At 45.8% G+C, this 26165-nt stretch overlaps 1 protein-coding gene across 3 annotated transcripts in view; it reads left to right on the forward strand.

Annotated features, from left to right (window-relative positions):
- Nucleotides 1-1055: 1055 nt before the first annotated feature.
- Nucleotides 1056-26165, forward strand: part of ORC5 (origin recognition complex subunit 5) — a 64555-nt gene continuing 39445 nt past the window's right edge. For 2 of the 3 annotated variants that reach the window (XM_069731447.1, XM_069731449.1), the window contains exons 1-3: nt 1112-1249; nt 23162-23292; nt 24924-25016. In XM_069731447.1, the coding sequence (XP_069587548.1) occupies nt 23182-23292; nt 24924-25016 (204 nt within the window). In that variant the 5' untranslated portion in view covers nt 1112-1249; nt 23162-23181. Of the gene's footprint in view, nt 1250-23161; nt 23293-24923; nt 25017-26165 lie in introns of all 3 variants that reach the window. The other variant, XM_069731448.1, reaches the window with a different exon arrangement.

Consider the following 26165-nt stretch of genomic DNA (forward strand, 5'->3'; position numbering starts at 1 on the left):
GTCCAGCACTGTATGTATAGGGTACAGTCACATATAGCTGTGTGCTTAGCACTGTATGTATAGGATACAGTCACATATAGCTGTGTGCCCAGCACTGTATGTATAGGGTACAGTCACATATAGCTGTGTGCTTAGAACTATAGATAGAGGGTACAGTCGCATATAGCTGTGTCCAGCACTGTATGTATAGGGTACAGTCACACATAGCTGTGTGTCCAGCACTGTCTGTATAGGGTACAGTCACATATAGCTGTGTGCTTAGCACTGTATGTATAGGATAGTCACATATAGCTGTGTGTCCAGCACTGTATGTATAGGGTATAGTCACACATAGCTGTGTGTCCAGCACTGTCTGTATAGGGTACAGTCACATATAGCTGTGTGCTTAGCACTGTATGTATAGGATAGTCACATATAGCTGTGTGTCCAGCACTGTATGTATAGGGTACAGTCACACATAGCTGTGTGTCCAGCACTGTCTGTATAGGGTACAGTCACATATAGCTGTGTGCTTAGCACTGTATGTATAGGATAGTCACATATAGCTGTGTGTCCAGCACTGTATGTATAGGGTACAGTCACACATAGCTGTGTGTCCAGCACTGTCTGTATAGGGTACAGTCACATATAGCTGTGTGCTTAGCACTGTATGTATAGGATAGTCACATATAGCTGTGTGTCCAGCACTGTATGTATAGGGTACAGTCACACATAGCTGTGTGTCCAGCACTGTCTGTATAGGGTACAGTCACATATAGCTGTGTGCTTAGCACTGTATGTATAGGATAGTCACATATAGCTGTGTGTCCAGCACTGTATGTATAGGGTACAGTCACATATAGCTGTGTGCTTAGCACTATACATAGAGGGTACAGTTGCATATAGCTGTGTGCTTAGCACTATACATAGAGGGTACAGTCGCATATAGCTGTGTCCAGCACTGTCTGCTGTGCTTCCTGTCTGTAGTCTCATGACACCCCACACCAATGAGGACAGAAAGCTGTAGCTGAGCAGCAGCTCCTTGGTGTAGCATCGGTGACTGGTCGGCAGGAGGCGACACTGGAGAGAAGCGCGGTGTGATGTGACTGCCGTGTGTGCTGCTGCCTGGAGGAGGAAGTGACCAGGCAGAGGGCGGAGTCGTGTATCTGGCGGGAATGTGCAGCGTAAACTGGCAGCCGGGCAGTCACTAGCCGCCGGGGAGTAGCACACGGTGCTGCGGAGAGCCGGGCTCTGTCTCTACAGGACGCAGGTATACGCTACAGCTGTACACACGTGACGTCCATGTATCTCTGTACACAGTCTGCATGCAGTGCCACATAGCGGCCAGCACAGGAGCTGCACCTGGTCAGGACGTCAGCACTAGTGATGGGACTTCGGGGTTTTTTTGGGGAATCGGCTCTTTCGGCTCTTGAATCGGCTCTTCAGTAATCTCACCAAAATAATGACACAAAACCTTCTAGTTAACAGATTAACATTGTTTATATTATTTTTCATTATAAGAACATCAAACAAATGCAAAAAATGTGCAAAACAGCAGTATAACTTAACAGTGAAACATTTTTAGAAGGTCATTAGGACAAATTGGCATTAAGAAACACTAAGTGCCTCAGTTTGGACGGGCTGATCCGGTTTCTTCTCTCTGTGGTTATCTGCCCTGTTTTGGAGAAAATTCTCTCTGAAGGGACTGATGTTGCTACTGAACACAGGGCAGGATGCCAATAAAGGCTTCTTTCACACTAGCGTCGGGCTCGGCCCGTCGCAGTGCGTCGGGCCGAGGTTACCAACGTTAGCGTTGTCTCCGCCGCACAACGGGTGCAGCGGATGCTGCTTTTCAGCGCATCCGCTGCCCCATTGTGAGGTGCAGGGAGGTGGGGGCGGAGTTCTGGCCGCGCATGCGCCGTCGGAAAGACGATCCGTCGGCTGCAAAAAAGTTACATGGAACGTTTTTTGCGGCCGACGGTCTGCCACAACACGGCGCAACCGTCGCGCGACAGTTGCGACGTGTGGCAATCCGTTGCGTAATGTTAGTCAATGGAGAAAAAACGCATCCTGCAAACACTTTTGCAGGATGCGTTTTTTCTGCAAAATTACGCATTGTGATGGATTGCAGTGTGTGAAAGTAGCCAAAGATGTAAGAAGACAGTGCATGAGGACAAGTGAAACTTGAGCTGTGACTGGCTGCTCTGTGGTCACATGTTCTGCATTCATTTACATCCTGCTTCTGTATTGGCCGGGTGAATGAGATAACACTGTGCTGCTGCCGACTCCTCTCCTACAGGACTTTCAGCAGCAGCTTTCCTCTCTCCCCCTCCAGCACAGTCTCTCCTGGCTCCTCTCCTCCCCCTCCACCACCAGCAGCACAGGGAAGGGAGGAGAGCAGAGAGCCACTAGATAACAAGCGGCTCACTGATAGGTGCCGGCTCATATCGTTCACAGGGAAGAGCCGGCTCTTTGAGTCGGCTCGTTCATGAACGTCACATCACTAGTCAGCACTGGTTGCTGTATCCTATGTATACGGTATATAGACTGAATAATGTATGTATGTACGGTATATACATGGCCGGCACTGGGTGTATGTATATATATATATATATACTGTATAATATAGCTGTATACTGTATAATATACGTGTGTAGGTGGTATAATATAGGCTCTATAGATACTGTAAATATACTTATGTACATGGTATAATATAGCTGTATACTGTGAACATACGTCTGTACACGGTATAATATAGGCTGTATACTGTATAATATAGCTGTATACTGTAAATATACTGTATACTGTATAATATAGGCTGTATACGGTATAATATAGCTGTATACTGTAAACATACTTCTGTATACGGTATAATATAGGCTGTATACTGTATAATATAGCTGTATACTGTAAATATACTTCTGTATACGGTATTATAGGCTGTATACTGTATAATATAGGCTGTATACTGTATAATATAGCTGTATACTGTAAATATACTTCTGTATACGGTATAATATAGGCTGTATACTGTAAATATACTTCTGTATACGGTATAATATAGGCTGTATACTGTATAATATAGGCTGTATACTGTATAATATACTTCTGTATACGGTATAATATAGGCTGTATACTGTATAATATAGGCTGTATACTGTATAATATAGGCTGTATACTGTATAATATAGCTGTATACTGTAAATATACTTCTGTATACGGTATAATATAGGCTGTATACTGTATAATATAGGCTGTATACGGTATAATATAGCTGTATACTGTAAATATACTTCTGTATACGGTATAATATAGGCTGTATACTGTATAATATAGCTGTATACTGTAAATATACTTCTGTATACGGTATAATATAGGCTGTATACTGTATAATATAGTTACATAGTTACATAGTTATTAAGGTTGAAGGAAGACTATGTCCATCTAGTTCAACCCATAGCCTAACCTAACATGCCCTAACATGTTGATCCAGAGGAAGGCAAAAAAAAACCCATGTGCAAAGAGTAAGCTCCACATCGGGGAAAAAAATTCCTTCCCGACTCCACATACGGCAATCAGACTAGTTCCCTGGATCAACGCCCTATCAAGGAATCTAGTGTATATACCCTGTAACATTATACTTTTCCAGAAAGGTATCCAGTCCCCTCTTAAATTTAAGTAATGAATCACTCATTACAACATCATACGGCAGAGAGTTCCATAGTCTCACTGCTCTTACAGTAAAGAATCCGCGTCTGTTATTATGCTTAAACCTTTTTTCCTCCAACCGCAGAGGATGCCCCCTTGTCCCTGTTTCAGGTCTATGATTAAAAAGATCATCAGAAAGGTCTTTGTACTGTCCCCTCATATATTTATACATTAAAATAAGATCACCCCTTAGTCTTCGTTTTTCCAAACTAAATAGCCCCAAGTGTAATAACCTATCTTGGTATTGCAGACCCCCCAGTCCTCTAATAACCTTGGTCGCTCTTCTCTGCACCCGCTCTAGTTCAGCTATGTCTTTCTTAAAGGGAACCTGTCACCCCGTTTTTTGAGATTGAGCTATAAATACTGTTAAATAGGGCCTGCGCTGTGTGTTCCTATAGTGTATGTAGTGTACCCCGATTCCCTATGTATGCTGAGAAATAACTTACCAAAGTCGCCGTTTTCGCCTGTCAATCAGGCTGGTCAGGTCGGGAGGGCGTGGTGACATCGGTGGTTCTTCCTCAGCTTTACGTTGGTGGCGTAGTGGCGTAGTGGTGAAGACACAGCGCGCGATCTGCGCTGTAATCCCTTGCATCGGTGGGGGCGGCCATCTTCCTGGGGCCGCGCGTGCGCAGATCGAGTGCTCTGCTGCACGGGGCTTCAGGAAAATGGCCGCGGGATGCCGCGCGTGCGCATTAGAGATCGCGGCGGCCATTTTCCCAAAGCCGAGATGCAAACTCGGCTTTGGGAAAATGGCCGCCGCGATCTCTAATGCGCACGCGCGGCATCCCGCGGCCATTTTCCTGAAGCCCCGTGCAGCAGAGCACTCGATCTGCGCACGCGCGGCCCCAGGAAGATGGCCGCCCCCACCGATGCAAGGGATTACAGCGCAGATCGCGCGCTGTGTCTTCACCACTACACCACTACGCCACCAACGTAAAGCTGAGGAAGAACCACCGATGTCACCACGCCCTCCCGACCTGACCAGCCTGATTGACAGGCGAAAACGGCGACTTTGGTAAGTTATTTCTCAGCATACATGGGGAATCGGGGTACACTACATACACTATAGGAACACACAGCGCAGGCCCTATTTAACAGTATTTATAGCTCAATCTCAAAAAACGGGGTGACAGGTTCCCTTTAAACAACGGAGACCAGAACTGTGCACAGTATTCTAAGTGTGGTCGAACTAGTGACTTGTATAGAGGTAAAATTATATTCACCTCATGAGCATCTATGCCTCTTTTAATGCATCCCATTATTTTATTTGCCTTTGTAGCAGCTGCCTGACACTGGCCACTGAATTTAAGTTTGTCATCCACCCATACACCCAGGTCTTTTTCATTGACGGTTTTGCCCAGAGTTTTAGAATTAAGCACATAATTATACATCTTATTACTTCTACCAAAGTGCATGACCTTACATTTATCCCCATTAAAGCTCATTTGCCATTTATCAGCCCAAGCTTCTAGTTTACATAAATCATCCTGTAATATAAAATTGTCCTCCTCTGTATTGATTACCCTGCAGAGTTTAGTGTCATCTGCAAATATTGAAATTCTACTCTGAATGCCCCCTACAAGGTCATTAATAAATATGTTAAAAAGAAGAGGGCCCAATACTGACCCCTGTGGTACCCCACTGCTAACCGCTACCCAGTCCGAGTGTGCTCCATTAATAACCACCCTTTGTTTCCTATCCCTGAGCCAGCTCTCAACCCACTTGCACATATTTTCCCCTATCCCCATTATTCTCATTTTATGTATCAACCTTTTGTGTGGCACCGTATCAAAAGCTTTTGAAAAGTCCATATACACTCCGTCCACTGGGTTCCCTTGGTCCAATCTGGAACTTACCTCTTCATAGAAACTGATCAAATTAGTCTGACATGAACGGTCCCTAGTAAACCCGTGCTGATACTGGGTCATGAGGTTATTCCTCTTCAGATACTCCAGTATAGCGTCCCTTAGAATGCCCTCCAGGATTTTACCCACAGTAGAGGTTAAGCTTACTGGCCTATAATTTCCGAGTTCAGTTTTTGTCCCCTTTTTGAATACTGGCACCACATTTGCTATACGCCAGTCCTGTGGCACAGACCCTGTTATTATGGAGTCTTTAAAGATTAAAAATAATGGTCTATCAATGACTGTACTTACCGTATATACTCGAGTATAAGCCGAGATTTTCAGCCCAAATTTTTGGGCTGAAAGTGCCCCCCTCGGCTTATACTCGAGTCACGGTAGCGGTGGGGTCGGCGGGTGAGGGGCTGAGGGCGCTGGGGTATACTTACCTAGTCCCAGCGATCCTCGCGCTGTCCCTGCCGTCCCACGGGCTTCGGCGCTGCAGTTTCTTCCTCTCTTCAGCGGTCACGTGGGACCGCTCATTACAGAAATGAATAAGCGGCTCCACCTCCCATAGGGGCGGAGCCGCTTATTCATTTCTCTAATCAGCGGTGCCGGTGACCGCTGATAGAGAAAGAAGCTGCGGCACCGAAGACAGGAGGGGACAGCGCGAGGATCGCCAGGACTAGGTGAGTATAGCATATTCACCTGTCCTCGTTCCAGCCGCCGGGCGCCGATCCATCTTCCCGGCCGGCGCCTCCATCTTCCCGGCGTCTCTGCTCTCTGACTGTTCAGGCAGGGGGCGCGATGACGCATACAGTGTGCGCGGCGCCCTCTGCCTGATCAGTCAGAGCAGAGACGCCGGGAAGATGGAGGCGCCGGAACGAGACGCCGGGAGCTGCAATCAAGGGAGGTGAGTATGTGTTTTTTTTTCTTTATTGCGGCAGTAGCAGCGGCAGCACAAATTTATGTGGAACATCTATGGGGCACAGTGAACGGTGCAGGGCACCGTATATGGCACAGCACAGCTATGGGGCACAGTGAACGGTGCAGAGCACCGTATATGGCACAGCACAGCTATGGGGCACAGTGAACGGTGCAGAGCACCGTATATGGCACAGCTAGGGGGCACAATGAACGGTGCAGAGCACCGTATATGGCACAGCACAGCTATGGGGCACAGTGAACGGTGCAGAGCACCGTATATGGCACAGCACAGCTATGGGGCACAGTGAACGGTGCAGAGCACCGTATATGGCACAGCACAGCTATGGGGCACAGTGAACGGTGCAGAGCACCGTATATGGCACAGCACAGCTATGTATGGGGCACAGTGAACGGTGCAGAGCACCGTATATGGCACAGCACAGCTATGGGGCACAGTGAACGGTGCAGAGCACCGTATATGGCACAGCACAGCTATGGGGCACAGTGAACGGTGCAGAGCACCGTATATGGCACAGCACAGCTATGTATGGGGCACAGTGAACGGTGCAGAGCACCGTATATGGCACAGCACAGCTATGGGGCACAGTGAACGGTGCAGAGCACCGTATATGGCACAGCACAGCTATGGGGCACAGTGAACGGTGCAGAGCACCGTATATGGCACAGCACAGCTATGGGGCACAGTGAACGGTGCAGAGCACCGTATATGGCACAGCTATGGGGCACAGTGAACGGTGCAGAGCACCGTATATGGCACAGCTAGGGGGCACAATGAACGGTGCAGAGCACTATATGGTTCACACCTATGGGGAAATATGAACGGTGCAGAGCACTATATGGCACAGCTATGGGGAAATAATGATCTATTTTTATTTTTGAAATTCACCGGTAAATGCTGCATTTCCACCCTAGGCTTATACTCGAGTCAATAAGTTTTCCCAGTTTTTTGTGGCAAAATTAGGGGGGTCGGCTTATACTCGGGTCGGCTTATACTCGAGTATATACGGTAATTCCTGCAGTACTCGAGGGGGTATCCCATCCGGGCCCGGAGATTTGTCAATTTTAGTGATTTTTAGACGCCGCCGCACTTCCTGCTGGGTTAAGCAGGTGACATTTAATTGGGAATTTTTATCACTAGACATTTTGTCTGCCATGGGATTTTCTTGTGTAAATACTGATGAAAAAAAGTCATTTAGCATATTGGCTTTTTCCTTATCCACCATCTCACCCAGACTATTTTTAAGGGGGCCAACACTATCATTTTTTAGTTTCTTACTATTTATGTAGTTAAAGAATATTTTAGGATTATTTTTACTCTCTCTGGCAATGAGTCTCTCTGTCTCAATCTTTGCTGCCTTGATTTGCTTTTTACAGAATTTATTTAATTTTCTGTATTTATTTAATGCCTCCTCACTACCTACTTCCTTTAATTCTCTAAATGCTTTCTTTTTGTCCCTTATTGCGCCCCTTACAGCTCTATTTAGCCATATTGGTTTCCTCCTATTTCTAGTATGTTTATTCCCATACGGTATATACTGTGCACAGGTCCTATCCAGGATGCTAATAAACGTCTCCCATTTTCTTTGTGTATTTTTGTGTCTCAGGATATCGTCCCAGTTAATTGCACCAAGATCCTCTCTCATCCGTTGGAAATTTGCCCTCCTGAAGTTTAGTGTCCTTGTAACCCCTCTAGTACACATCTTTTTAAAGGATACTTGAAAACTTATTATTTTGTGATCGCTATTTCCCAAGTGACCCCCAACCCTTATATTTGCTATGCGGTCTGGCCTGTTGGTTAATATTAGGTCTAGCAGTGCCCCCCTTCTTGTTGGGTCCTGAACCAGTTGTGAAAGGTAATTGTCTCTCATAATTGTCAAAAACTGATTACCTTTGCTGGAACTGCAGGTTTCTATTCCCCAATCTATTTCAGGGTAGTTGAAGTCCCCCATAATAATGACTTCTCCTTGAGTCGCAGCTTCATCTATTTGCTTTACGAGGATATTCTCCATTGCTTCCATTATTTTTGGAGATTTATAACAAACCCCTATCAGTAATTTATTATTTTTTCCCCCTCCCATTATCTCCACCCACAGGGATTCTACATTTTCATTAAATTCACCTATATTATCGCGCAGGATGGGTTTTAAGGATGATTTTACATATAGACACACCCCTCCCCCTCGCTTATCTGTACGGTCATTTCTGAACAGGCTGTAGCCCTGCAAGTTAACAGCCCAGTCATGGCTCTCATCCAGCCATGTCTCAGATATCCCCACCATGTCATAATTATGCTCCAACAACATTAGTTCTAATTCGTCCATTTTGTTGGCGAGGCTTCTGGCATTAGTACACATGCACTTTATGTTCCTCTCTGTACTTCTATTTCTTAAATTATTTCTTAAATTATTAACTGTTCTGACCCCACCCCCCATATAGGCTGTATACTGTATAATATAGCTGTATACTGTAAATATACTTCTGTATACGGTATAATATAGGCTGTATACTGTATAATATAGGCTGTATACGGTATAATATAGCTGTATACTGTAAATATACTTCTGTATACGGTATAATATAGGCTGTATACTGTATAATATAGCTGTATACTGCAAATATACTTCTGTATACGTTATAATATAGGCTGTATACTGTATAATATAGCTGTATACTGTAAATATACTTCTGTACACGGTATAATATAGGCTGTATACTGTATAATATAGCTGTATACTGTAAACATACGTCTGTACACGGTATAATATACGCAGAAACCACTGAAGTGCCCAGAAAACCAGTGAAAACAATGTCTGCCACGACCAGTAGCAGCGGTCAGTGTGTGCGAGCTGCTTGTGGGCACAGACTGAATGTACAGGTCACATTACTTGTCCTGCAGACCACAGCCGTCACTGATGGTAATGGACGACACATGATCCATTTGTGGCCGCAGTTTCTGTGTTTCCTTCCATTTTAATGAGTAGGTTTTTGTTCACATGAGACGTTTTCTCTGTTTTCTGTGCAGATTTTGCCCTTGTATTCTATACGGTACAGTCTCTCTGCTCATACTGAGTTTTTGCCCAATATGTATCTATAGACTGTATATAACGTATGTATAACTGACAGACATAAAGGTCTCCACTAGGGTTGAGCGACTTTTACTTTTTTAGGGTCGAGTCGGGTTTTGCGAAACCCGACTATCTCAAGAGTCGAGTGAAATCGGCCGATTATCGGGAAAAGTCGGGGATCGACCGAAACACGAAACCCAATGCAAGTCAATGGGGGAGCATAGTCGGCAGTGAGTAGAGGCCAGGAAAACAACTACAGTGCCCATTTTAATGGCAAAAACATCCATTCTTGGTACTGAAGCTTGTCAATCTAAATTTACCTTATAATAATAGTTAGGCATTGGACATTGGGGGTCATTTGGCTAAAGTTGTGGGGGGTATGGCTGGTTCAAGTATTTAGTGGGCCCAGGAAATCTGGACCACGTCAAGGCAGTGGAGCAGGGAGAGGTAAGTATTTCAACTTTGCAAGTGCTGAGATCCTGAGCAAGCAGGGGGGGCCCACTCCTTCGCATTGGCACTGGAACAGGGCCCCTCAAAGTACGGCGGTGTGTTTGCACGGCGGGGGCGCCTCCCACCGGCAGCGACACTTTTGCGTACTATGAGGGGCCCTGTGCCAGTGAACAATTATGGAAACAGGAACACATGGGCTACTTGCACAGTGAACAAGTCTGTATGATCATGTTCACACACCACCAAGAAACCTGAAGACACAAAAGAGACTAGTAAAACCAAAAACACTCCGTTTGAAAAAATGTTCTCTTGTGTCTACAAGACTGGGGAGTTCCACCACTCCTCTTGGGCTATCTGCACAAAAGCTGTTCTACCCTGTATGCACACATGGATTTTTCCTCTCTGAACCCTGTTCACATAGGTAATATACAGATGATCAGGTTTTTAAATACATCAGATAGGGATTGCATACATTAGTTAGGACTGCTCTGATAAGGGTATATCGTGAAGTTTGGTAGAGCAGCTTAGTATACATTTTTTGCAAAAAACGTATCAACCAAATACCCTGTTTTTTTACATCTTTTACTAGCACTTGCGGATTACTGCAACATTTTTTCAAACTGAGTGTTTTTGGTTTTACTATTCTCTTTTGTGTCTTCTAACATAAAAAAAGTAGGCTCAATGCAGTTTCAATTATGTTGCAGGGGTACACAGGCAGCATTGGTGTGGTCAGCGGAGTACAATTGGAAGGAGTGTCTGACACAGTGTTATGTAGGCAATCCAGTGACACAGTGTGCCAGCAATCAGAGCACATACAGTGATCTGACAATAACCCAAAAACAATAGAACGAGCTCTGAGACGTGGAATCTCTGTAGACCGCAATACCTAGACCTAACCTAAACACAACTAAAGGCAGCTGTGGATTGCGCCTGACACTACCTATGCAACTCGGCACAGCCTGAGGAGCTGACTAGCCTGAAGATAGAAAAACAAGCCTGACTTGTCTCAGAGAAATACCCCAAAGGAAAAGGCAGCCCCCCACATATAATGACTGTTAGCAAGATGAAAAGACAAACATAGGGATGAAATAGATTCAGCAAAGTGAGGCCCGATATTCTAGATAGAGCGAGGATAGCAAAGAGAACTTTGCAGTCTACAAAAAACCCTAAAGCAAAAAACCACGCAAAGGGGGCAAAAAGACCCACCGTGCCGAACTAACGGCACGGCGGTACACCCTTTGCGTCTCAGAGCTTCCAGCAAAACGAAATGACAAGCTGGACAGAAAAAGTAGCAACAAAAGCAAAAAGCACTTATCTAAGCAGAGCAGCAGGCCACAGGAAAGATCCAGAAGCTCAGATCCAACACTGGAACATTGACAAGGAGCAAGGAAGACAGAATCAGGTGGAGTTAAATAACAAAGCAGCCAACGAGCTCACCAGAACACCTGAGGGAGGAAGCTCAGAAGCTGCAGTACCACTTGTGACCACAGGAGTGAATTCAGCCACAGAATTCACAACACAGTTAGTACTCCAAAATAATACATAGATGTTAATGTCTTGTATAAAAACAAAACAAACAAAAAAAAGGGTGGCATACTTAGGTACAGGGGTGGGCTCCTCTGCTGACTTTCAGATATTGTTATTTGGCGCAAAGTTTTTACTGGTGTAAATGTAGGACAGGGCCACTGAATATTTTAAGTAGCATCATACATGTCAACAAATTGGTATTGTCAGTGCCAGGCATTGAAGGATGTCAGCGCATAGACTAAACAGCGGTGGAGCAGTGACAGATAATTTTGCAAGTGGTAGAGCACAGTTTGAGCTGGGGGGTGGGGGGCACTCTCTCGTGCCCAGCGGTACAGGTCCAGGGCCCCTCATGTTACAACGGTGTGTCTGACATTGGGTGCGCTGTTGTGAATTCTGTGGCAGAGCTCCCTCCTGTGGTCACAAGTGGTACTTCGGCTGGTTCTCTCTGTGAGCTTCCGTTGGTGGAGGAAAGTGGTACTGCGGCTTCTGAGTTTCCTTCCTCAGGTGATGTGGTGAGGTCGTTAGGTGCTTCCCTATTTAACTCCACCTAGTGCTTTGATCCTGGCCTTCAGTCAGTGTTCTAGTGTTGGACCCGTTTTCCTCCTGGATCGTTCCTGTGGCTTGCTGCTCTGCATAGCTAAGTTCCTCTTTGCTATTTGTTTGCTGTTTTTTTTTCTGTCCAGCTTGTCAATTTGTTTTTTTCTGCTTGCTGGAAGCTCTGGGACGCAGAGGGTGTACCTCCGTGCCGTTAGTTCGGAACGGAGGGTCTTTTTGCCCCCTTTGCGTGGTTTTTGAAGGGTTTTGTGTTGACAGCAAAGTTACCTTTCCTATCCTCGCTCTGTTCAGAAAGTTGGGACTCACTTTGCTAAATCTATTTCATCTCTACGTTTGTCTTTTCATCTTTACTCACAGTCATTATATGTGGGGGCTGCCTTTTCTTTTGGGGTATCTCTCTGAGGCAAGGTAGGCTTATTTTCTATCTTCAGGCTAGCTAGTTTCTCAGGCCGTGCCGAGTTGCATAGGCAGCGTTAGGTGCAATCCACGGCTGTCTCTAGTGTTGTTGGTTAGGATCAGGGATTGCGGTCAACAGAGTTCCCACGTCTCAGAGCTCGTTCTTGTTTTTTGGGTTATTGTCAGGTCACTGTATGTGCGCTGACCTCTATGTCCATTGTGGTTCTGAATTATCTTTCATAACAGTACTGAAGGCCGTGTACTAATGATTCTCAATAGAGGGAAAAAAGAAGTTCTGAGACCATTTTTTTTTTCTTTGCACTGTGTTTTGTCTTTTTTTTCCCTTAGACATTTGGGTGGTTCAGGACACAGGTGTAGCAATGGACATTAAAGGTCTGTCTTCATGTGTGGATCAGCTCACGGCAAGAGTACAAAGTATTCAAGACTTTGTGGTTCAGAATTCTATGTTAGAACTGAGAATCCCTATTCCTGATTTGTTTTTTGGAGATTGAACTAAATTTCTGAGTTGCAAAAATAATTGTAAACTATTTCTGGCTTTGAAACCTCGCTCCTCTGGTGACCCAGTTCAACAAGTTAGGATCGTTATTTCTTTTTTGCGTGGCGATCCTCAGGACTGGGCATTTTCCCTTGCGCCAGGGGATCCTGCATTAAGTAATATCGATGCATTTTTCCTGGCGCTCGGATTGCTGTACGATGAGCCTAATTCTGTGGATCAGGCAGAGAAGAATTTGCTGGCTCTGTGTCAGGGTCAGGATGAAATAGAGGTATATTGTCAGAAATTTAGAAAGTGGTCTGTACTCACTCAGTGGAATGAAGGTGCGCTCGCAGCTATTTTCAGAAAAGGTCTCTCTGAAGCCCTTAAGGATGTTATGGTGGGATTTCCTATGCCTGCTGGTCTGAATGAGTCTATGTCTTTGGCCATTCAGATCGGTCGACGCTTGCGCGAGCGTAAATCTGTGCACCATTTGGCGGTATTACCTGAGCTTAAACCTGAGCCTATGCAGTGCGATAGGACTTTGACCAGAGTTGAACGGCAAGAACACAGACGTCTGAATGGGCTGTGTTTCTACTGTGGTGATTCCACTCATGCTATCTCTGATTGTCCTAAGCGCACTAAGCGGTTCGCTAGGTCTGCCACCATTGGTATGGTACAGTCAAAATTTCTTCTGTCTGTTACCTTGATCTGCTCTTTGTCATCGTATTCTGTCATGGCATTTGTGGATTCAGGCGCTGCCCTGAATTTAATGGACTTGGAGTATGCTAGGCGTTGTGGGTTTTTCTTGGAGCCCTTGCAGTGTCCTATTCCATTGAGAGGAAATGATGCTACGCCTTTGGCCAAGAATAAGCCTCAGTACTGGACCCAGCTGACCATGTGCATGGCTCCTACACATCAGGAGGTCATTCGCTTTCTGGTGTTGCATAATCTGCATGATGTGGTCGTGTTGGGGTTGCCATGGCTACAAGTCCATAATCCAGTTTTAGATTGGAAATCCATGTCTGTGTCCAGCTGGGGTTGTCAGGGGGTACATGGTGATGTCCCATTTCTGACGATTTCGTCATCCACCCCTTCTGAGGTTCCTGAGTTCTTGTCTGATTACCGGGATGTATTTGATGAGCCCAAGTCCGATGCCCTACCTCCGCATAGGGATTGTGATTGTGCTATCGATTTGATTCCTGGTAGTAAATTCCCTAAAAGTCGACTGTTTAATTTATCTGTGCCAGAGCACGCCGCTGTGCGGAGTTATGTGAAGGAGTCTTTGGAGAAGGGGCATATTCGCCCGTCATCGTCGCCATTGGGAGCAGGGTTCTTTTTTGTAGCCAAGAAGGATGGTTCACTGAGACCTTGTATAGATTACCGCCTTTTAAATAAGATCACGGTTAAATTTCAGTACCCCTTGCCATTGTTATCTGATTTGTTTGCTCGCATTAAGGGGGCTAGCTGGTTCACTAAGATAGATCTTCGTGGTGCGTATAATCTTGTGCGTATTAAGCGAGGCGATGAGTGGAAAACTGCATTTAATACGCCCGAGGGCCATTTTGAGTATCTAGTAATGCCATTCGGACTAGCCAATGCTCCATCAGTGTTTCAGTCCTTTATGCATGACATCTTCCGAGAGTACCTGGATAAATTCCTGATTGTGTACTTAAATGACATTTTGATCTTCTCGGATGATTGGGAGTCTCATGTGAAGCAGGTCCGAACGGTGTTTCAGGTCCTGCGTGCTAATTCTTTGTTTGTGAAGGGATCAAAGTGTCTCTTTGGTGTTCAGAAGGTTTCATTTTTGGGGTTCATCTTTTCCCCTTCTACTATCGAGATGGATCCTGTTAAGGTCCAAGCCATCCATAATTGGACTCAGCCGACATTTCTGAAAAGTCAGCAAAAGTTCCTGGGCTTTGCTAATTTTTATCGTCGCTTCATCTGCAATTTTTCTAGTATTGCTAAACCATTGACCGATTTGACCAAGAAGGGTGCTGATTTGGTCAATTGGTCTTCTGCTGCGGTGGAAGCTTTTCAAGAGTTGAAGCGTCGTTTTTCTTCTGCCCCTGTGTTGTGTCAACCAGATGTTTCGCTTCCGTTCCAGGTCGAGGTTGATGCTTCTGAGATTGGAGCAGGGGCTGTTGTGTCGCAGAGAAGTTCTGATTGCTCGGTGATGAAACCATGCGCCTTCTTTTCCAGGAAGTTTTCGCCTGCTGAGCGTAATTATGATGTGGGTAATCGAGAGTTGCTGGCCATGAAGTGGGCATTCGAGGAATGGCGTCATTGGCTTGAAGGATCTAAGCATCGCGTGGTGGTCTTGACTGATCATAAGAACTTGACTTATCTCGAGTCCGCCAAGCGGTTGAACCCTAGACAAGCTCGTTGGTCGTTGTTTTTTGCCCTTTTTGACTTTGTGATTTCATACCTTCCGGGCTCTAAAAATGTGAAGGCGGATGCTCTGTCTAGGAGTTTTGTGCCCGACTCTCCGGGTGTATCTGAGCCGGCGGGTATCCTCAAAGAGGGAGTAATTGTGTCTGCCATCTCCCCTGATTTGCGGCGGGTGCTGCAAAAATTTCAGGCTAATAAACCTGATCGTTGCCCAGCGGAGAAACTGTTTGTCCCTGATAGGTGGACGAATAAAGTTATCTCTGAGGTTCATTGTTCGGTGTTGGCTGGTCATCCTGGAATCTTTGGTACCAGAGAGTTAGTGGCTAGATCCTTCTGGTGGCCATCTCTGTCACGGGATGTACGTACTTTTGTGCAGTCCTGTGGGATTTGTGCTCGGGCTAAGCCCTGCTGTTCTCGTGCCAGTGGGTTGCTTTTGCCCTTGCCGGTCCCGAAGAGGCCTTGGACACATCTCAATGGATTTTATTTCAGATCTTCCCGTCTCTCAAAAGATGTCAGTCATTTGGGTGGTCTGTGATCGCTACTCTAAGATGGTCCATTTGGTACCCTTGTCTAAATTGCCTTCCTCCTCTGATTTGGTGCCATTGTTTTTCCAGCATGTGGTTCGTTTACATGGCATTCCAGAGAATATCGTTTCTGACAGAGGTTCCCAGTTTGTTTCGAGGTTTTGGCGAGCCTTTTGTGGTAGGATGGGCATTGACTTGTCTTTTTCCTCGGCTTTCCATCCTCAGACTAATGGCCAGACCGAACGAACCAATCAGACCTTGGAAACATATCTGAGATGCTTTGTTTCTGCTGATCAGGATGACTGGGTGTCCTTTTTGCCTTTGGCTGAGTTCGCCCTTAATAATCGGGCCAGCTCGGCTACCTTAGTTTCACCGTTTTTCTGCAACTCTGGGTTCCATCCTCGTTTCTCTTCAGGGCAGGTTGAGTCTTCGGACTGTCCTGGTGTGGATACTGTGGTGGACAGGTTGCAGCAGATTTGGACTCATGTAGTGGACAATTTGACTTTGTCCCAGGAGAAGGCTCAACGTTTCGCTAATCGCAGACGCTGTGTGGGTCCCCGACTTCGGGTTGGGTACTTGGTTTGGTTATCTTCTCGTCATATTCCTATGAAGGTTTCCTCTCCTAAGTTTAAACCTCGTTTTATTGGTCCGTATAGGATTTCTGAGGTTCTTTTCGTCTGACCCTTCCAGATTCATTTTCCATCCATAACGTATTCCATAGGTCATTGTTGCGGAGATACGTGGCACCTATGGTTCCATCTGTTGATCCTCCTGCCCCGGTTTTGGTGGAGGGGGAGTTGGAGTATATTGTGGAGAAGATTTTGTATTCTCGTGTTTCAAGACGGAAACTCCAGTATCTGGTTAAGTGGAAGGGTTATGCTCAGGAAGATAATTCCTGGGTCTTTGCCTCTGATGTCCATGCTCCCGATCTTGTTCGTGCCTTTCATATGGCTCATCCTGGTCGTCCTGGGAGCTCTGGTGAGGGTTCGGTGACCCCTCCTCAAGGGGGGGGTACTGTTGTGAATTCTGTGGCAGAGCTCCCTCCTGTGGTCACAAGTGGTACTTCGGCTGGTTCTCTCTGTGAGCTTCCGTTGGTGGAGGAAAGTGGTACTGCGGCTTCTGAGTTTCCTTCCTCAGGTGATGTGGTGAGGTCGTTAGGTGCTTCCCTATTTAACTCCACCTAGTGCTTTGATCCTGGCCTTCAGTCAATGTTCTAGTGTTGGACCCGTTTTCCTCCTGGATCGTTCCTGTGGCTTGCTGCTCTGCATAGCTAAGTTCCTCTTTGCTATTTGTTTGCTGTTTTTTTCTGTCCAGCTTGTCAATTTGTTGTTTCTGCTTGCTGGAAGCTCTGGGACGCAGAGGGTGTACCTCCGTGCCGTTAGTTCGGTACGGAGGGTCTTTTTGCCCCCTTTGCGTGGTTTTTGAAGGGTTTTGTGTTGACCGCAAAGTTACCTTTCCTATCCTCACTCTGTTCAGAAAGTTGGGCCTCACTTTGCTAAATCTATTTCATCTCTACGTTTGTCTTTTCATCTTTACTCACAGTCATTATATGTGGGGGCTGCCTTTTCCTTTGGGGTATCTCTCTGAGGCAAGGTAGGCTTATTTTCTATCTTCAGGCTAGCTAGTTTCTCAGGCCGTGCCGAGTTGCATAGGCAGCGTTAGGCGCAATCCACGGCTGCCTCTAGTGTTGTTGGTTAGGATCAGGGATTGCGGTCAACAGAGTTCCCACGTTTCAGAGCTCGTTCTTGTTTTTTGGGTTATTGTCAGGTCACTGTATGTGCGTTGACCTCTATGTCCATTGTGGTTCTGAATTATCTTTCATAACAGTGCGCGCCACCACCACCAGAGACACTTCATTGTACTATGAGGGACCCGGTGCCAGTGCCGTTGACCAAAAGTGGGCACACCCACCTCTTCAGAAAAAAAAGACACTCTCACAGGTGCTTCCCCCAAGTGGCGAGACCACGGCCCCATAGGGGGAGTCAGCCCATTTAGGGAGGTGTAAACATGTTATATGCTGGACATACAGCAGCTGCAAATGGAGACATTGGAACACTCAGTAAGACCAGTCCAAAAGCAAGACCTTTTTAAAGGAAAGCTAGGTGTCAGCCGGGAAAGGTGGGGCAAAATAATTAGAAATCCATGAGTGGTTCATTTTAATGAAGGTTAGATCATCAACATTTTGGGTAGCCAGACGAGTCCTTTTTTCGGTCTGTATTGAACCAGCAGCACTGAATACTCTTTCTGATATCACACTAGCTGCTGGGCAAGCGAGCTCCTGCAATGCATATTCGGACAATTCAGACCAGGTGTCTATTTTGGATGCCCATTAATCAAATGGGAATGACGGGTGAGGGAGAACATCGATAGGGGAGGAAAAATAGTTAGTAACCATACTGGACAAATGTCTCCTGTCACTTTGAATTGATGCTGCAGTGCCTGTCCTGTCTGCGGTCATTGCGAAATCACTCCACAACCTGGTCAGAAAACCCCTCTGTCCAACGCCACTTCTGATTTGTGCACCTCTAACACCTCTGGCCTGCTGACCCCTGCAGCTCGTGTGATAACGATCACCGGCGCTGTGTGCTGGGAATGCCTGAAGCAAACGGTCAACAAGAGTTGCTTGTTTGGTTGCCAATATTTCTTCAAGGTTCTCATGTGGCATGATGTTTTGCAGTTTCCCCTTATAGTGTGGATCCAGGAGGCAGGCCAACCAGTAATCGTCATCGGTCATCATTTTTATAATGCGGGGGTCCATTTTTAGGATACGCAAGGCATAATCCGCCATGTGGGCCAATGTTCCAGTTGTCAATTCACTGCTTGTGCTGGGTTGAGGAGCACTTTCGGGCAAATCAACTTCACTTGCCTCCCTCAAAAACCCTGAACCTGGCCTTGCAACGCCACCAGTTTCTATTGCCCCCTGAGAAGCTTCCTCATCCAAAAAATACTCATCCCCATCATCATCATCCTCCTCCTCTTCGCCCGCCACCTCGTCCAGTAGACTTCCCTGGCCAGACAATGGCTGACTTTCATCATGGCTTCCCTCGTCCTCGGCTGCAGACGCCAGCTCCTTTATGTGCGTCAAACTTTGCATCAGCAGACGCACTAGGGGGATGCTCATGCTTATTATGGCGTTGTCTGCACTAACCAGCCGTGTGCATTCCTCAAAACACTGAAGGACTTGACAGAGGTCTTGTAGCTTCGACCACTACACACCAGACAACTCCATGTCTGCCATCCAACTGCCTGCCCGTGTATTTGTATCCTCCCACAAATACATTACAGCCCGCCTCTGTTCGCACAGTCTCTGAAGCATGTGCAGTGTGAAGTTCCACCTTGTTGCAACGTCGATGATTAGGCGATGCTGGGGAAGGTTCAAAGATCGCTGATGGTTCTGCATACGGCTGGAGTGTACGGGCGAACGGCGGATGTGCGAGCAAAGTCTGCGCACTTTGAGGAGCAGGTCGGGTAACCCCGGATAACTTTTCAGGAAACGCTGCACCACCAGGTTTAAGGTGTGAGCCAGGCAAGGAATGTGTTTCAGTTGTGAAAGGGCTATGGCAGCCATAAAATTCCTTCCGTTATCACTGACTACCTTGCCTGCCTCAAGATGTACACTGCCCAGCCATGACTGCGTTTCTTGCTGCAAGAACTCGGACAGAACTTCCGCGGTGTGTCTGTTGTCGCCTAAACACTTCATTGCCAATACAGCCTGCTGACGCTTGCCACTAGCTGTTCCATAATGGGACACCTCGTGTGGCACAAAATGACAGACCGATACCACAGACTGGACTGGCACAGATGCACAGATTTGCCAATATTAATCTCCCCTTTTTGTTTTTATATGGAAGACTAGTGAATAAATCTGGCCCACTGTTTTACAGCATTGTTTCTGTGGCACAAAATGACTGACAGATACAACAGACTGGACTGGCACAGATGCACTGATTAGCAATATAAATCTCCCTTTTTAGGTGTGGGACAGTGCAGAAAAATACAGGCCCACTGTTTCACACTACACAGTTTCAGGGGCAGAAAGTGGCTTGAAGATATATGTATGTATATATATATGTATATATATATATATATATATATATATATATATATATATATATATATATATATATATATATATATATATATATATATATATAATATAATATAATATAATATAATATAATATAATATATCTCTGCACTACAACTACTATCTCCCTACAGTAATCTCTGAAAAGTATGGCAGGCAGCAATAACAAGGAGTGGACTGCTGCACGAATTACGGTAAATAAAAAGTGTGGACAAACAAACAAGATAGCTGTGCAGAAAGGAAGGAACAACAGGATTTGTGCTTTGAAAAAAGCAGTTGGTTTGCACAGCGGCGTACAAACAGCAATGCAGCTATCAGGGAGCCTTCTAAGGCAGCCTAATAAGCTACAGAGCTGATGCACTGAAATCTATCCTCCACTGTCCCTGCAAGGAAAAGGTGGTGTTGGACAGTGGAAATCGCTACAGCACAAGCGGTTTGGTGGTTAATGGACCCTGCCTAACGCTATCCCTGCTTCTGACGAAGCGGCAGCAACCTCTCCCTAAGCTCAGATCAGCAGCAGTAACATGGCGGTCGGCGGGAACGCCCCTTTATAGCCCCTGTGACGCCGCAGACAGCAAGCCAATCACTGCAATGCCCTTCTCTAAGATGGTGGGGACCAGGACCTATGTCATCACGCTGCCCACAGTCTGCGTCCTCCTTCATTGGCTGAGAAATGGCGCTGAACGTGTCATATGAAACGCGACTTTGGCGCGAAGGTCGTGTACCGCATGGCCGACCCCACACAGGGATCGGGTGAGGTTTCATGAAACCCGACTTTGCCAAAAGTCGGCAACTTATGAAAATGACCGATCCGTTTCGCTCAACCCTAGTCTCCACCAGTCGGAGAAGGGTGCATAGTCTGTACCATGATGACGCCTTTCCTCTGGTGTCACCCTTGGGGCTCGCTCACACCACCATATTTTTGGTCCGAGTTCCATCTGTGAAAACGATGGACAGCAGTCGGACTGATGTTATTCTGTGGGTCAGAGCTGATGAATACCGTATTTCTTTTTCCATGACTGAATCTGCATGTGAAAAAAATGTCAGCCGCATTAGTTTCTTCTATAAATCGAACGAGACTCGCCCATTCAAGTCTATGGATATACAAATAAATCTGAAGCCACAGGCCAGCATTCATATTATACAGATACAGATATATAAAATAATAATAATACACTGCAGACCTGTAAGGTATGAAACTTTAAGAGGTCTTGGGAATGATTAATAGCCGCTGCTGTAAAAAAGCAACAACGGATTTTCTACAGATAAAACAATCCTCCCACTTTCTGAGTAAACCTCTGACCAATTACTTTATACTCGTAATTTTCACATGACCGTGTGTCACAAATCAGAATCCCTCCTACAAGGGTCCGTGAAAATCGCTGCCCACATTGCCATGCGTTCTCAGTCCAGTTATAACATTACTATGGGCCATAGAAGCTTGGCAGTTTATTATTATTTATTTTTTTTGCATACTAGAAAATAATTGCTGGTTAAAAGTGACACTGAGTAAAAACACTGGTGGAAATCGGTCCCTTATTTTAGTGGAAGAAAAATCAGTGAGATCTGAATGAGGCCTTTGTTGTGTAGCTGTCACAAGATTTTCTGCCATGTTGATTTATCTGTCTGCTGGACTGAGCATCTCCCTCTTGGGCTGTTTAATGGGGTTGTCTGGTCATATGATACTGACCACTTATCTTTTCATCAGTAGGGGCTTCTCTGCAGTTCCCAGCAGGGGCTGCTACATATTGAACAGAGCTATGCCGTTCAGTTGTTAAAGGGAACCTGTCACCCCAAAAATCGCGGGTGAGGTAAGCCCACCGGCATCAGGGGCTTATCTGCAGCATTCAGTAATGCTGTAGATAAGCCCCCGATGTTACCTGATAGAGGAGAAAAAGAGGTTAGATTATACTCACCCAGGGGCGGTCCCGCTGCTGGTCCGGTCAGATGGGCGTCTCTGGTCCGCTGCGGCGCCTCCCATCTTCATTCCAAGACGTCCTCTTCTGATCTTCAGCCACGGCTCCGGCGCAGGCGTACTTTGCTCTGCCCTCAGAGGGCCAGGTCAGAGGCCTGGCGCCTGCGCACTGCAGTACTTTGTCTGCCCTCAACAGGGCAGAGCAAAGTACCCTGCGTCGGAGCTGTGGCTGAAGATCAGAAGAGGACGTCTTGTAATGATGATAGGAGGCGCCGCAGCGGACCAGAGACGCCCATCCGACCGGACCAGCAGCGGGACCGCCCCTGGGTGAGTATAATCTAGCGTCTTTTTCTCCTCTATCAGGTAACATCGGGGGCTTATCTACAGCATTACAGAATGCTGCAGATAAGCCCCTGATGCCGGTGGGCTTACCTCACCTGCGATTTTCGGGGTGACAGGTTCTCTTTAAAACCGTCCGACACAGATAATAACCGTGAATTGATGCAGGTGTGTGTTGTCGGACGCCACCTGATTGTAAAGGTTTATCTAGGACTATTTTATTGTTTTTACTATGGGCCTAAACCTAACAGAAAGGTAGTAGCTAACTGCCTGCTTGTTCTACATGACGTCTGCACTCAGCGATCATTGACTGCTCTTGCCAGCGATTCAGCTGCTCCACGTCAACGGAGAAGCTCTTCCTATTCCGGGCTGCTATGTCAAAAGGACATGCCTGTTGATGTCCTGTTGATTGACAGCTGGCTCCCCGCAGTTTGGCAGCTGGAAGCTGGCGGTCAATTAGCTTGACGTCGGCAGTCAAGCACAGTCAACAGAGCAGAAGAGAAGCCATTGCTTTGTCAACATGATGTCAGCAGCAGCCGCCTTACTCACTGGCAGGAGTGTTCTGTGTTGGCAGAGATCGCCCCAAGCCGATAGGCAGATAGTCCCAGATAACCCCTTTAATATTGATGACCCCTTCCGAAGGGTATTCTTTCTTTTTGTAAGCCTGTTGTGCTCAGGAGCTAAATATCAAGGTGGGTCAGATTAGCCCAAAAGTGTATTGGGGGGATAGAGATGCACTTGGAGTATATCCTCACGCCCCCAATACACTTCCAGGCCTATTTGTAGGTAGCGCCTTCACTTGATCTCTCAGTACTGGCACGTCAGATTCCTACAAGACAGGTACCACTTTCATTGTTCTAGGCCCTATACACCCTATGACGAGCTTGTTGAGTCCTGCCTCTGTTTCTTTAATGTCAGAACTGTATTATGTTCATTTTCAGTTATTATGTTGAGGTGAAACATGAGTGAAGTAGTCCTTTCTCCGTATCCAGAAGGGAAGCTTCACAGCCTGGAGGAGCTGGCTCCGTGCCGAGAATCACAGCTATCTATGCTGCTTGCAATCTTCGGGGAGGTAGTACTAGTTCTTTATTTATACTTTTAGCTATAATACACTCCTCAACATTGAAATTACAGCACCATGAATGAAAAATTGTGGCATTATGGAAATCACAGGATGGATAGACATTAGTGATGAGCAAATATACTCGTTACTCGAGATTTCCCGAGCACGCTCGGGGGTCCTCCGAGTATTGTTTAGTGCTCGGCGATATAGTTTTCATCGCCGCAGCTGAATGATTTACATCTGTTAGTCAGCATAAGTACATGTGGTGGTAGCCTGGTTGCTAGGGAATCCCCACATGTAATCAAGCTGACTAACAGATGTAAATCATTCAGCTGCGGCGAGGAAAACTAAATCTCCGAGCACTAACAAATACTCGGAGATCACACGAGCGTGCTCGAGAAATCTCGAGTAATGAGTATATTCGCCCATCACTAATAGACATGTTAATGATATGCAAATGATGAAAAAAGGGAAACAATGTTTTCAAAACATCTCGATGTATTGAGTGTGAGCGCCATGCACACAAATCCCTGCACTTACAGCCTTGGCGTTTATCACTCAGGTTATTATTGGTTGTCTGAGGAAGGTTCTGCTACACTGAATGCACTTGGCCAAATCATCAAGATGCTCTGCTGGCAGATCCTTTGCAATTACCGACCAGTAACTTCCCAGATGTGGGAGTCAAGCCATGGTAGCACACTTAGCTCAAGCACGCTGCTCACCGTAACTTGAGCAACGTGGCATTGTCATGTTGAAAAACTACCCCTGAGACACCTTGGAGAAATGGCCATACTACTGGTTCCACGACCAAATCAATGTAACACTGAGCTGTTCGTGTACCTGGAATGAATCATTGCGTCCAAGACACAAGCGGAACTTGTCGCTGAAGAGGACGGACCTCCACTCCATCCTATATTGCCATCTTGCTCTGCACCATGATTGCCTTTGAGAGCGGTGGTGTGAGATCAGAGGAACACGTAGCTGATGCCTGACTAGTAGTCAAACCTCCTCTGATGGTTTGTGTACACAATTTGACCCCTTCGGCTTGTTGTTTGATGTCTAATTTCATGTGCAGTACTGAGTGGATAAGTCATGGAACCAGTGGTACCACCATTTCTCCAATGTTTCCCAGGAGTCGTATTTCAACACGACAACATCAGGCTGCATGTTGCTCTTGGTTTGGTGACAAGTGTGGGTGGCCTAAATGTGCTACCATGGCCTGCAGCGTCTCCAGGCTTGTCTCCTATCAACCACATCCGGGACGTCATTGATCGGCAATTGCAAAGAGAGCTGCCAGCAGAGGATCCTGATGATTTGCCCATGTGCATCCGGTAAGGCAGAACCAGCAGGTGCTGGTGGGAAATGTAGTTTGCAGTGGTCACATACACAGCACTGATTAGAAGGATGCCGTTATGGAGGAGCTGGAACCAGAAATAGCAGTAAGAATGTCGCCAAAGAGGATCTGACCAATTTCTGGAGGGTGGTTATTCATCTACAGGAAGTCTGAAAAAAGAATAGTAGATTGTGGGATAACCCCTTTAACCTTCGATTGCCTGAAATATAATATCTTTCACCACATCTTCCGTTACAGCCTCTAACAGTGATATTTAATTGATTTATGTTTTTTGCTTTTTCTTCAGCGTTCACATTTAAGCTTTCCTTCCATTTTTATTTATGGGCACACCGGCACTGGAAAGACGTACATCCTGCAGACAGTGCTGAGCACACTAGAGGTAACTCTGCGCACTATTTGAGTGTCGTTAGTTAAGGGTTAAGCTTGAGGGAGCCTAGGTTTTCCCTATTAAGTAATACCTCACAGTATCCTTCTTGTGTGTATAGGAGCTGTTGGGCAGCGTATGATCATACATATATACTCAGTGCATACGCCAGGCAACATCCACAACGGATTCTGTGGCCACAGGAATACATGTGACTGCCGGCGGGGGGTCTGCCAGTGTTTCCCACCATTTATAGGGAGAAGAGGGTAGGGGGGTCTTAGATTACAGGCTGCAGCTGCTGCAGAACTTCACAAAACCCAGGAGCTACAAGGGTACATATTCTGTGGTTCTTCATTAGTTAGGGTTACTTAGAATACAAAGATTATGTGTATATTAATGGATGTGCTCCATTGTGTTACTTATCACGTAAGGTTTACACTCAGAAGTTTCATTATTGGTGATTATGGTGCATTACCAGTGTATACATCAGTATAACTTTTTTTTTTTTCCTATAAAGAATAGCCTAGTCTACTATCGTTTTCTATACAGAGGCATCCAGTTATAAAGAGTAGAAGTCCTTTAATATAGGAAACAATGAGTGCCATGTGCCACTATACAGGTCCTTCTCAAAAAATTAGCATATAGTGTTAAATTTCATTATTTACCATAATGTAATGATTACAATTAAACTTTCATATATTATAGATTCATTATCCACCAACTGAAATTTGTCAGGTCTTTTATTGTTTTAATACTGATGATTTTGGCATACAACTCCTGATAACCCAAAAAACCTGTCTCAATAAATTAGCATATCAAGAAAAGGTTCTCTAAACGACCTATTACCCTAATCTTCTGAATCAACTAATTAACTCTAAACACATGCAAAAGATACCTGAGGCTTTTATAAACTCCCTGCCTGGTTCATTACTCAAAACCCCCATCATGGGTAAGACTAGCGACCTGACAGATGTCAAGAAGGCCATCATTGACACCCTCAAGCAAGAGGGTAAGACCCAGAAAGAAATTTCTCAACAAATGGGCTGTTCCCAGAGTGCTGTATCAAGGCACCTCAATGGTAAGTCTGTTGGAAGGAAACAATGTGGCAGAAAACGCTGTACAACGAGAAGAGGAGACCGGACCCTGAGGAAGATTGTGGAGAAG

Source organism: Ranitomeya imitator, chromosome 6, assembly GCF_032444005.1.
Source record: "Ranitomeya imitator isolate aRanImi1 chromosome 6, aRanImi1.pri, whole genome shotgun sequence".
In the NCBI taxonomy this organism is placed as follows: domain Eukaryota; kingdom Metazoa; phylum Chordata; class Amphibia; order Anura; family Dendrobatidae; genus Ranitomeya; species Ranitomeya imitator.